Raw genomic sequence first — 13,495 nt, forward strand, 5'->3', positions numbered from 1 at the left:
CATCCTCCCCCAGTAGAGACTCTGGCCGTGCTAGGTAGACGCCCCTACAATCACCTGGGAACGAAGGCGCACGGGGAGATATATACTCTCTCTCTCTCTCTCTCTCTCTCTCTCTCTCTCTCTCTCTCTCTCTCTCTCTCTCTCTCTCTCTCTCTCTCTCTCATCTGATGTATATCTGTTCTTCAAAAACGCTGTTGTGGGGGGTGGGGGGGGAATACGTATCAATCTCTCGATGGCTGGCGTGCGTGTGCGTTCAGGGTTCGTATCCCTGGTGATGGCTGGGGGGGCGGGGGGGTCAATGTATCATTGGAAGGATTTATCAAAAGAGGATTTTGTGATGTTATCAGTGTGTGGGGGGGGGAATAACATGCTGGACCCCCGAGCTGAAGCTGTCCAACCGGCAGTGATGGGCGCGCTTGTTGAGCAGCCGCGCGCGGGCTTGTAGGGTGGTAGTCTACGCTTGTAGAATGGTGAAGGTGTGCTTGTAGAGGTCGTGGTGTGGGCTTGTAGGGTCACACAGTGCTTGTGAGGCTTTGCCCTTGTGGAGATGAGTCGTGTCGCATCACGCTGTTCTCGTAGAGTTGTTGTGTGTCTGTCGAGTCAAAGATTGCTTGTAGACTAGTAGTTCTGTGCTTGTAGACCCGTCGTTGTGAACTTGTAGAGATCTTGCCGAGCTGGTGGAGTCGTCGTGGCATGCATGTAGATTTCCGTTGTGCTTGTAGACTTGTGCCGTGTGTTAAGACCAGAGATTAAAAAGCCATCCCCCCCTTTATTTTTTTTTTTACCACATGAGTTTGATAATGGTCCATTTTGTGTCATTATTTGTGGGAACAGCACACACACGGCTGGAGCACCGGCCTCGGTAAAAAAGTGGGATGATAGAGTGAATGATTCATTAGCGAAATGGGCAACGACTCGGATAATGGGCTAGTGAGAGATTCAATAGGTAGATTAGTGTATTAGTGGAATGGGCAGGAAGTCTGTGTTAATGAAATGGCCCATGTGTTATTCAGGGGGGTTGATAATAGTGGTAATTGGGAAAGAACAGTGTTATTTATCGCTAGGGGTAATTAAAGCATAGCATGTTAGTACGCGTGAAATGGGTAATGGACAGAGTATGATGGAATACGTGGTAAGACAGATGATATTTGTAGATGGGTAATGTTCAATTCTTGGTAGTTCATAGAGCTTATATAGAGGCAATTATTTCAGTAATTAGCAAATGAATTTTTATTAATTATGTGTCCTTCTTACTTGTACCTGTATGAGAGATATTACATAAAGCAAACGTATGTATTTATGAATGAGAAAGAGGACAGAGAGAAAAAAAAAAAGAGCAGAGAAAAAGTATTTTGGATTTGAGGTTCGAAAGAGCACGAAACCCTTTTGATGATGCGTGTGCACGAAATTCCACAGTGTGTAGATTCGTGCGACTAGTTAGGAGTTAATGGCTGGGGCAGGTGTAGGGAGGGAGGGAGGGCTTACGCCAGGTGTCGGGGTTAATACAATGGCCTGACTGCTGGAATGTTAATTCGCTGCGAAAGACGCAAGTTTCCCCTCCCTCTCCCTCCCACCCCAACACACGTGCCTTTCCCGAAAGTGTATTTCGCATCCCGGATGCTAATGGAGAAGGGATACTACTCTCTCTCTCTCTCTCTCTCTCTCTCTCTCTCTCTCTCTCTCTCTCTCTCTCTCTCTCTCTCTCTCTCTCTCTCTCTCTGCTGTTGACAGTTCCGGGGCTCCGCGCCCGCGCCACGCAGCCCGCGCCCGCCCGCCCGCCCAGACCACTCGACGTTTTGATTTATGCGACAGCCGGACCCGCCAACTGTTTTTAACGGCTTTTAACGGTTTTCATCGGCCGCTCTCCCCCCCCCCCCCCTCCCGGGTGGGTGGTGGTGGGTGGGGGGGGAGAGGAAGGAGGGGAGGGAAGAAGGAGGGGAGGGAAGAAGGAGGGGAGGGAAGAAGGAGGGGAGGGAAGAAGGAGGGGAGGGAAGGGGGAAGAAATTTTTTTTTTGGGGGGGGACATCTTTTTGGAGACGTTGGCACTTGGAAGTTCGCTCGGTCAAGGAGGATGGAATGGACCTACCTTCCCTGAAAGGATAAGGAGAATAATACGACCATTCTCGGGAGACGTGTTAGATCAGAACGCCCAGAGGAGATCCGAGAGTAGATTTCACTTATGGGGGTTCGAACCATGGAGAAATGAAGCGTTGTTGATGATGCTGAGCCCCTGGATGCTGGGAAGGGGTAATTGGACCCGGTGATGAATGGATGGACCGAGGGACACACGGAGGTATTAGTAGACCAGGATATGAGAGACTCAAAGTTGATCTTTTTTTCCTTTCTACCTCGTCTATCTACCACGAGTCCCCGTGACTGGTGGACTCAAGGGGCTGCATAGGCCAAAAAGGCCCAGTGGACTTCGCTGGAGCCATCCCAAACCTCGGGATTAAGGGGCGTCCCAGAGATGGGTCGATCCAGAGAACAAAAGACGTAAAGGACAGGGACCGCCCGTCAGACCGGGTTCCATGTTGGTTCGAATCCCTTTCCAGACTGAGAGGTTAAACTCACAGGTGTTTCCCAGCGAGACGAGGCAGTTCCGACTTGGGGGAAGGTGTGTTTTTTTTTTGAGGGGGGGAAAGACTGGTTAAATACCTAATGACTGTGTGTGTGTGTGTGTGTGTGTGTGTGTGTGTGTGTGTGTGGCAGAGACGGAGTTCCTGCTGGGCGAGGAGGGGGAAAGGGAAGTGGTTCTTACTCAGGGTTGTTAATGATGCTTGTGTGTGTGTTGTTGTTGTTGTTGTTTTGTTTTTGTTTCCCCGCCCAGGAAAGTCTGGCTGCGAACGTCATGCGAGAGAGAGAGAGAGAGAGAGAGAGAGAGAGAGAGAGAGAGAGAGAGAGAGAGAGAGAGAGAGAGATTGTTCCTTGGGGGAAAGTCTTCAGTGTGGCTGAGTACTTTAGGTGTCTGTGTCTCTCTGTGTCTGTCAGTCTGTGCGTCTGTTAGTCTGTTAGTCAGTCTGTGCTGGTGTCTGTCTGTGGGGGTATCTCTCTCTCTCTCTCTCTCTCTCTCTCTCTCTCTCTCTCTCTCTCTCTCTCTCTCTCTCTCTCTCTCTCTCTCTCTCTCTCTCTCTCTCGCGGGGGTGGAAACCACCTTGTTACTGACCTGTATTATCCATTTTTCACCTTGTTCCCCTCCTCCTCCCCACCCACCCAACCACCCCCTTTTTTTCCTTTCTCCCCCCTCCCCCATACCCTCCCCCATACCCTCCCCCCTTCGCCTCTGGCAGGAGCGAAAGACAGAATAATGGGAAGGAGTAACTGGCGGGCTGGGGTTGTGGGTTGGGGGGGTTATTTCCACAGCACCTGGGCCCAGTTTTTCATCTCACTGACGCTCACCAAAGCCGCCTTCAATCTTTCAGCAAGTTTCCCTCACCCCCAACCCCATCCTCCCCCTCCGGGCCAGTAAAAATAAAACACACGGAAATCTATTAGTCTCCCATTCTTGCTCGCGTTTTCTTTTCTTGTGATGGTGATGGTGATGGTGGTGATGGTGATGATGGTGATGGTGATGGTGGAGGAGGAAAGGGGGGTCGTCCCGCCTCTGTTGATGGTTGTTCTGTTGCCGCTGATAAAGCTGCTGGGACTGTTGCTTTGGGTGTTTCTCCTGTTGCCTCTGGTGTAACGGGCCCCTGAGTGGGACTGTTGCTTTGGGTGTTTCTACCGTTGCCTCTGATGTAACGGGCCCCTGAGTGGGACTGTTGCTTTGGGTGTTTCTCCTGTTGTCTCTGATGTAACGGGTCCCTGAGTGGGACTGTTGCTTTGGGTGTTTCTCCTGTTGCCTCTGCTGTAACGGGTCCCGGGGTGGGACTGTTGCTTTGGGTGTTTCTCCTGTTGCCTCTGCTGTAACGGGTCCCGGGGTGGGACTTTTGCTTTGGGTGTTTCTCCTGTTGCCTCTGCTGTAACGGGCCCCGGGGTGGGACTGTTGCCTTTGACCGTTTCTACCGTTTCTGTTGTTCCTAGAGCCGTCGGGGCTGTCGCCTTTGCTGCTCGTTTTTGCCCCCTAACCCCCACCGCTGTCATAGATGCTGAGGCATGTTGCCTACGTCTGTTGCTGCTGTTGCTGCTGCTGTTGCTGTTGCTGCTGTTGCTGCTGCTGTTGCTGCTGTTGCTGTTGCTGCACGGGGTGCACGGGGGGGTGGGGACTCCGAGAGGCCATTAATTCTACACGTGGACAGCTGTTAAAACATTCATCACTGCTGACGGTCACCCTCCTCCTCCTCCTCCTCCTCTTCCTCCTCCTCCTCCTCCTCCTCCTCCTCCTCCTCCTCCTCCTCCTCCTCCTCCTCACCCTCCTCCTCCTCCTCCTCCTCCTCCTCCTCCTCACCCTCCTCCTCCTCCTCCTCCTCCTCCCCCTCCTCCTCCTGCGTCCGTCTGTTCTGCTGGCTGCGGAGGACGACCAAATGGACAGCGAAACTGTGGCACGCGGACCGCCAGGCGAAAATTAGACTCGTTCATCTGGACGTAGAAACGCCGGAACCAGGAGGAGCATCAAGCGTCGTTAGACAGTGAAGTTCTGAAAAAAAACTACAAAGGAAAAGAAATAACTAAAACGGGGGATGAACGAGGCATTTTGAAACGGACCATGAAACCAATGAAATTTATGAAACATGAACCAATAAACAATGTAAAACTGTGAAACGGGGACCAGGAAACTGGAAAACACTTTGAAACAGTAAAGCAAAAAAGAAACACTTAGGAATGAGACACTACTGAACTGGAACCACGAAACTAAGCAACGCACTGAAACATGGACCAGTAAACCGAGGAAACACCGTGAAACAGGGACCAATAAACCGAAGAAAGACCATGAAACAGGGACCAATAAACCGAAGAAAGACCATGAAACAGGGACCAATAAACCGAAGAAACACCATGAAATAGGGGCCAGTAAACCGAGGAAACACCGTGAAACAGGGACCAATAAACCGAAGAAACACAAGGGAATTCAGAGATGAGTCACGTCCTCACATTTCAGCGCGCCAAGCACCCCTGCCGTCCACCCCCCCCCCCCTACCCCCTACCCCCTACCCCATCTTCCATTCCATACACTGGCACTCCACTCTCCCTCTTTTTCTTATTTTTTCCTCCCCATCACTTCCCATGACTCTCTCTCTCTCTCTCTCTCTCTCTCTCTCTCTCTCTCTCTCTCTCTCTCTCTCTCTCTCTCTCTCTCTCTCTCTCTCTCTCCCCCCTGGCACTCGGGTTCCATATACCTGTCACTAACAAACTTTTCCCCAACGTTCTTATTTTAGGGTCGAGCTTCGAAAAGGGGGAAGAAGAGGGGGAGGGAGGGAGGAAGACAACACGGACGAGAGAGAGAGAGAGAGAGAGAGAGAGAGAGAGAGAGAGAGAGAGAGTGACAGACAGACAGACAGACAGACAGACAGACAGAGACAGAGAGACAAAGAGAGAGAGACTGGTGTGAAAATCTCTCTCTCTCTCTCTCTCTCTCTCTCTCTCTCTCTCTCTCTCTCTCTCTCTCTCTCTCTCTCTCTCTCTCTCTCTCTCTCTCTCTCGCAGTAGACCCGTCCCCCCCCCTTTCCCCCAGCATGTCGTCGACATAAGTCGTGAGGACATGACGTAATGACCTGACCTCTCGAAGGGTCATATGGGAGAGACGAGGGCAGGGAGTGGCGAGGTCAGAGGGGGGTGGGAGAAGGGGGTGTTACGTCAGAGGTCAAAGGTCAGTGGCCCTTAAACCCCCCCTCCCCCCCTCTACCTCCCCCCCTCTACCTCCCCCCCCAAGACTTGTTTACGTGTGACCCCCCCCCCCCACATCTCCTAACCAGCGGGCGTGATGTTTACGTCGTGGGAGCCAGGCGATTTGAAGCGTCGCTTGTCCCATATCTAATTTGGCAGCCAGCCACCAGGGGCGCTGCTAACAACTGGTTTGGCAGCCAGCCACCAGAGGCGTGACTTACGACCGGTTTAGTAGCCAGCCACCAGAGGCGCTGCACCTCGACTAGTTTGGTAGCCAGCCACCAGAGGCGCTGCACCTCGACTAGTTTAGTAGCCAGCCACCAGAGGCGCTGCACCTCGACTAGTTTGGTAGCCAGACACCAGAGGCGCTGCACCTCGACCAGTTTGGTAGCCAGCCACCAGAGGCGCTGCACCTCGACTAGTTTGGTAGCCAGGCGCTCTTGCTTGCTTGATCACCAACTTAGAGGTAAAAGAGCTATCTCTAAAGTGTGGTTATCGGCCACCAGAGGTACTAAGGCCTAGTTTGACAGCCATTTACGAAGGGATTCACCTCCCTGTATGTGGCTGACACACACACACACACACGCGCGCGCGCTGGGCAGGAAAGGTGCTGAGGAAATATTCTGGAGCAAATTAGGGTACGGGTGAGTGCTGAACCCGCGCGAGTTAGGAAGTTGAGCACCAGTTGTTGCTGACTACCTGAGCAGCGCACCGGACCGGCGTTATTAAAAAAGCTAACTCAGAGCCACTCACCCCCCCCCACACACACACCCAACCCTCTCCTCCTCCTCCTTCTCCTCCTCCTCCCTCTCCTCCACCCCAGGACCCAGCCCTCCCTCCACTCCCTCCCTCCTCTTATTCTCTCTCTCTCTCTCTCTCTCTCTCTCTCTCTCTCTCTCTCTCTCTCTCTCTCTCTCTCTCTCTCTGTTTCGTTGTCAGTCTGTGTTTATCTATGTTTGTACGTTCTGTTTTTGTTTCTGCCTGCGTGTCTTTGTCTCCCTATCTGTGTTTGTGTATAATTACCCCGTTTGTACTGTACGGGGGGAAGGAAATTCTACCTCGTGCCTCCCCACTTGCTCGCTATGATACAACTTTTTAACCTTCTGTGTACTCTCAACATCCATCACTTACCTCATTCCATTCATCCAGTGAGACTGTAAAAAGTATTGATGTATCAGACCAACTCCGGCGTCTGTCTGGGTCCTCTTGTGTATTGCTTGCTGCAGTTCTCATCATTCCCTACCTCCTCCTCCTCCTCCTCCTCCTCCATGGCTACTGTATCATCCACAAACATGTTCATGTACGTCTCCTGTCCCTCTAGCGTGAAGGGCGTTGGTCCCAGGCCTGAGCCCTGGTGAACACCACCACTGACGACCCTTGACCCCCGTCTCCAGAAGGCTTCGGTGACAAGAGTCCTTATTTTCTTTTTTTTTTTCCCCAGTTTACTAAGGTCACTTTCTGCCCACTGGAAGAGCCTCTTCCTTGTTCATCCTAGAAGATTCAGCTGCTTCACCATCCTCCTCCTGTGTGTGTGTGTGTGTGTGTGTGTGTGTGTGTGTGTGTGTGTGTGTGTGTGTGTGTGTTAACATCTGAAAGTACCATCCACACCCTCTACCACAACACACACATGTACCTTTCACTCCCTCCACCATAAAACATACATGTACCCTCCACTCCCTTCACCACGGCACAGTGTACCCTCCACTCCCTTCACCACAACACACACATGCACCCTCCACTCCCTTCACCACGACACAGTGTACCCTCCACTCCCTTCACCACAACACACACATGCACCCTCCACTCCCTTCACCACAACACAATGTACCTTCCTTTCCCTACACCACAACACAATGTACCCATCCACTCCCTCCACCAACACACACACATGTACCCTCCATCACAAGACACACACCTGCACCCTCCACCAACACTCACCGCCACTCAGACTGAGCTCGGTCGTACGGGAGTGTCAGTACAGATATTGCTCACATAACTCATCTCACCCCAGCTTACAGGAAGGCCTTCGCTAATACACCCTCATGGCATGATTTTCCCCGTTTACATCTCCTTTTTCTTCTTCTTCTTCTTCTTTCCTTTCCTATTTTTTTCGTATCACCTTAAATCATCAGACGTCTTATAAGAGAAAAAATGATTCTCTCAACCACCATGATTATATATATATATATATATATATATATATATATATATATATATATATATATATATATATATATATATATATATATACACACGTTCTCTGACGTAGGGTTTTTGTGTGTATATAATGTCATCACTTAATATCTTGATCAACGAGGCTGTTTTGTTACCACGAGAGAGAGAGAGAGATGGAGAGGGGAAAAAAAAAAGGGTATTTATATGTATGGAAAAGATTTAGGATCATCTCTCGATTCGAAAGCGCCTGGTGTAAAAGTCTGAGAGTGATGTACAACGCTGGGTAGTTTAGCCTTTGAAGACGAGAGGAGAGGATTGGATGCGAGGCTGGGCGGGGAGGAGGAAGGGAGAGAGAGAGAGAGAGAGAGAGAGAGAGAGAGAGAGAGAGAGAGAGAGAGAGAGAGTTGTTTGGCAGGGAGCTTAAGGAGAGGGGCGGACTGAAAGGAAAAGCTGGTATGGAGGAGGATGAAAGGAAGGGAGAGAGAGAGAGAGAGAGACGAGTCGTGTGGGAGAGAGGGGGTTGTTGAAGACAGTGGACGCCAACGATTGAAATTACAGATTGTCTTAATGGTCGTTTGGGGTGATTGGGGAGACACGAAGAGGCGCCAAGGAGAAACAGTCAGTCACCCCTGGAGTACACAAGAACTGGAATAACCCAAGTGGCTGGAGTTCGCCCGGTCGTCTGCTCCACCACTGGAACCAGTTCCTCTAGGAAGGGGGGAAATTTGCAACCTCTACCTCACAGTCTCCCTGATTACTACCGTTTGTTCCTATTTTGATAAGAGATGGCTCCCTATTTTCCAAAGGGATCTGTGTGTATGACGCAAACGTGCCATTCGTGTTTGATTCCAAAGTGGTGTTGAGGCGACCAAGGGTTTGTTCGCAAGTGGGAGGCTTAGGACACACTAGTGTTGCTGGGTTGTGTTCGATGGGTTTGGGGGAGGTCTCTCTCTCTCTCTCTCTCTCTCTCTCTCTCTCTCTCTCTCTCTCTCTCTCTCTCTCTCTCTCTCTCTCTCTCTCTCTCTCTCTCTCTCTCTCATTCGGTTATCCATATTTGTGAGCAGCCTCATAAACTCTCATAATGTTGGATGCTTCCCTTACTGGTCCATAGCTCTCGCGTATTGCTCACTATTTTCTTCCTTGACAGGGGCTGTCAGTGGCTCTCGTAGACTCTCTCTCTCTCTCTCTCTCTCTCTCTCTCTCTCTCTCTCTCTCTGAGTGCAGCTGATGGCCGCTAGGCGACGGCTGAATCATATCTGATTCTCTGTTATTCATCTTCTCTAGACCCCGATTACTCATGTAAGATAATGTTGTATCGATGAATTTATATGAGTGTTGCGTAGGTTAAGTTTAAGATTTATATTAACAATGGACGTATATGTATAACATTTATTTCGATTATGCATTATTGTGGATGTATGAACTTGTTCTTGAATCATGTTTATGTTATAATATTAAAATTTTTCCTAAGACACAGATCAAACTTGAGGTAATTTTCCAGGTGAGGGGAACGTGTTTGTCTCTGTTGTATATATCAATATGTCTCTTCTCCTTTCCCCTCCCCCTTCCCATCCCCCTCAACCCTCTTCTCCCCCTTATGTATACATACAGCTCGGTCATGTAATGTACCATGTATCCTGTACCCACTCTTCCATGTGTTTCATTCATCTGTTGTGTGTTGGTGGAGGTCAAATGTATTATGAATTATTAACTTTTTTTTCTCTGACTTTTACTAACTTTTTTTTCTCTTTCTCGTCTTTCAGGGAGCAGTTCTACGACAGGTAAGCTGGGAGCGTAGACGTCGCGTGAAACCTTCAGTTCTACTTTAAGTTCCTTAAGTTCTGAGTTCTAAGTTAGTGAGGTATACAGGAAAATGTGATTGTTTTCTCTTTTTTTTGGGGGGGGGAAGGTCGTTTCGTCGTGCACGACGACGGTACGACCCGTTGAACACGACGGTACGACTCCTGAGCAGGATTGGTACGACCCGTGAGCGTACGACGGTACGACTCCTGAGCAGGACTGGTACGACCCGTGAGCGTACGACGGTACGACGCTTGGATACGAAGGCTTGGCTTCTGTTCATAGGCTATCATACCCAAGGGTCGTACCGTTATGTAACTAAGGTCGTGCTCAAGGGTCGTACCGTCGTGCCCAAAGAGGCCGTGTCAACGGGTAGCCTCGACATTATAATGATGTGTTCTTTCTTTTCTTTCTTCCTTCATTGTGTGCATCGTCACAAAGACATCAAGGACCACTGCACGACCCTGAGTTAAGATGTAATCCACCTCCACTCCCCACAGTTCAACCCTGAAGTATTAATCCCTTCTTTCGCTTTGGTGTATGGAGAGAGAGAGAGAGAGAGAGAGAGAGAGAGAGAGAGAGAGAGAGAGAGAGAGAGAGAGAGAGAGAGAGAGAGGAGAAAAAACGATGCTAAACTTTCACTTTTGGAATTCCCTTTTGTGACGATAATCCTTTAATAACCTTCTCTGAGAATCGTCTTTATTGCTTTAATCCTTCTCGTAGCAGGGGAGGTCATCCGATATTAAAATGCTACGGGTTTGGTTTCATTAACAACTTCTTCAAACATGCGCTGACCAACTTTAACCTTTCTCCATGAAAATCAAGGCTGGAAACAAAAAAAAAAAAAAAAGAAACTATCAAAGCTTAGAAGCAAAAGTGAACGTGAAAGTTTCCGTATTATGTGGATATAAAGTTTTTAATTACCGCTAGAGGGGTGGGGGGTTGGGGGGAAAAGGTCATAATCGTGTATTTAATTAGGGTGTGGGAAAATCGCTACCATCTTTAACGAATTCGGTAATGTTAACTGATAAGAGATATTGTTTTGCCCCAACCCCGTACTGTAAGCCAATTTTTTTCACCATCTTCACATTTTCTAAATATGTGCTCATTTATTCGTTAGTCTTTTATTTATTCTTTTACGAGGTTCCACACAGCGCAAACACCATCTCCTCTACAAGTTGCGTGAGAAAGTATGAGGGCAAGTGTGTCTACATGAACAGTGTCAGATGTAGTGATAATGATAATGATATGATGATAATGATAATGTTAGGAATTATTTAGTAGTAGTAGTAATAGTAGTAGGAATGGTAGTAGTAGTAGTAGTAGTAGTAGTAGTAGTAGTAGTAGTAATGCTAGTACTACTATTATTATCATCATCAATATTATTTTTCTACCATTGCTAGCAGTTGTGGTTGTAGTAGTGGTAGTAAAAGTAGTGGCAGTAACAGTAGCAGTAATAGTAGTAGTAGTAGTAGAAGTAGTAGCAGTAGTAGTAGTAGTAGTGTACAACCCTTGCCGATGAGAAAGAGTTGCACACGAGTAAGATAATCCAGGCGCCCACACACCGCCCTCAGCTTCGAGAGAGAGAAAAAAAATAGACTTTACGATGTTAATTATGTTGGGGTATCGTGCAGAGCTGAGGAGGTAACTGTGCTCAGCATGTGTACGTTATCACAAGGTTGAGTTTTGTTGATCTGATTGTGTAAAGACCTGGAACAAGTGACGCTTAGAAGGAGATATAGGTAGAAAATGCATTAAAGCACTATTGTATGTAACCAGGTTACTGCCTTCACGTCTCCGAGATGCTGAACGAAGTCCAATTAAGAGATGAGACGATGTGTTCAGTGCGAGGAAAAAGAACTAGTGTTAAAGTTAGGAAGGGAGGGGAAAGTGAGCTGAAGCGTGTAGAGTGAGAATTATCAACGTAAGAATGAATGGGATGAGAAAATTTCGCCTGTGGGGAGAGGAAAGAGGGTAGGTGATAAGACAGAACCCTGCGGAACGCCTTAGATAAGAGGGGAAGAAAAGTCGTTTTATCAATGACGACTGCAGTGGCTGGGATAGAGGAAGAAGCTATGCATCAGAACACAGAGAGAAGCAGAAACTCCAAATTGAGGAAGTCTAGAAGGCAAAGACTTCAAGCCACACCGTGTCCAATGCTCTCCAGATGTCGAGGGTCAAGATAGATGATTCTGTGGATCGTAGGCAGCTCGGAACCATACTTCTTCAGGCCTCGAGAGGTGAGCTGTTTGAGGCGTTCGACTTACGGCACTTGAAGCTGGGAAACCTACTCGGGAAACCTTCTACAGAGGGAGGGTCAGGTGCTCGAAGTGCCCAATTGGAAATCATAGAGATGATATTGTGGCTTTGAAGGACTCCTAAGAGGACAAAAATAGTGTTTGTATCGCAGAAGGGTTCAAGTATAGAGAAAGAGAGATCGAGTAGGTTGGGAGGGCGATCGAGGGCCGTCAGGAACTGGAGTTGGGCGTTTAGTGAATTTTTCAGATGGTTTAGAAGAGGAGAAAAAGTGGGAGGACCTCGGCTCCACTGGAATCATCCCGGGTGGAGCCGAACCTTAATGATTGTCGTGTACGTTGGAATCCCACGCGTAGAGAGAGCAGTAACAGGGAATCAAGTGGTAGGAGTTCTTTTTAACATAACTTGGGAGAACTAAAGAGAAAGGATACGAAGTATAAGGGCAAAGTTGTTGTGGTTAGAGAAATTATAAGCTCCAATGGCTTCAGAGTTGAGAGACGCAAGGTCTACAAGGCCATGAATAGGTGTTATAATACCCCCAGGAAGCACAAATACCGCCCTTTTCCCTCAGACCTAAAAGTTGTGATATATGGTTCTTCTATTTCTCAGGGTTGTAGTAGAGTTGTCTGATTCTAATCGTTCCCCCAACCCCCCAACTCCCGCAAAGAAAAGTGTGTTACAACCTTCCATATCAGCCTTATCGTCGGGTTGTAAGTCGAGGTGTTGTGAATAGAAGTTATTGTGTTGAGGGCCTTGTCTTAGCCTTCCCTCGCTGATGAACTTGTCAGGAACACTTGACAGCCCAGCAAAAACACGTATGAAAAATCTTGAGGAATTTCCTGTTAACTTTTAATAAGTTTTCTGTTTGTTTTATAACGCGGGAGAAATGGGGGGAATTAATGTCATTTTGACTTAGCTATTTTTTTTTTTTTTCACATTTTACTTGGTGGAATTATTTTGTGCGTATGTTAATTGAGCTGAAGAGAGAGAGAAAAAAATATCAAAAATGTCAAGGACAAAATAAAGTGGAAAGACAAGGAGAGGTAGAGACAGACAGACAGACAGACAGACAGAGAAACAGACGGATACATCCACATACACGCACATATGAAGGACACCACAGAGAGAGAGAGAGAGAGAGAGAGAGAGAGAGAGAGAGAGAGAGAGAGAGAGAGAGAGAGAGAGAGGGACAGAAAAGCCCCCTCCTTCCCCTGAGGAAGCGTCGGGGGGGCAGCCTCGCCTCCCCAGAGACTGGCTAGCAGACAATAGACCAACCCCAGAGATCTTACCATACCCCCCCCCCCCCCGTTAACTCCCTCCCCATTAACCATCGGCAACAGCACCAGCTAATGAGAGGACCAGAACAACCGTTGTACCTGTCTGGCTTCCCCGAGTGGTGAACGTGTCCTGTACGTGTTCATAGGCGATGGGCCGTGTTCCTTCCCCCATGTTCTCCAGCGCTGACTTGTGTGTGCGTCCATATCTTACTCCGGCGCTTGGATCT

General features: G+C 48.5%; 1 protein-coding gene across 9 annotated transcripts in view; it reads left to right on the forward strand.

The window, feature by feature from the left end:
• Nucleotides 1-13,495, forward strand: part of LOC139746895 (uncharacterized) — a 589,528-nt gene that overhangs the window by 539,201 nt on the left and 36,832 nt on the right. For all 9 annotated transcript variants that reach the window (XM_071658564.1, XM_071658571.1, XM_071658563.1 and 6 more), the window contains one exon: nt 9,699-9,716. In XM_071658564.1, coding sequence (XP_071514665.1) covers nt 9,699-9,716 — 18 coding nt within the window. The remainder of the gene's footprint in view (nt 1-9,698; nt 9,717-13,495) is intronic.

Source organism: Panulirus ornatus, chromosome 66 (assembly GCF_036320965.1).
Source record: "Panulirus ornatus isolate Po-2019 chromosome 66, ASM3632096v1, whole genome shotgun sequence".
Taxonomy (NCBI): Eukaryota; Metazoa; Arthropoda; class Malacostraca; order Decapoda; family Palinuridae; genus Panulirus; species Panulirus ornatus.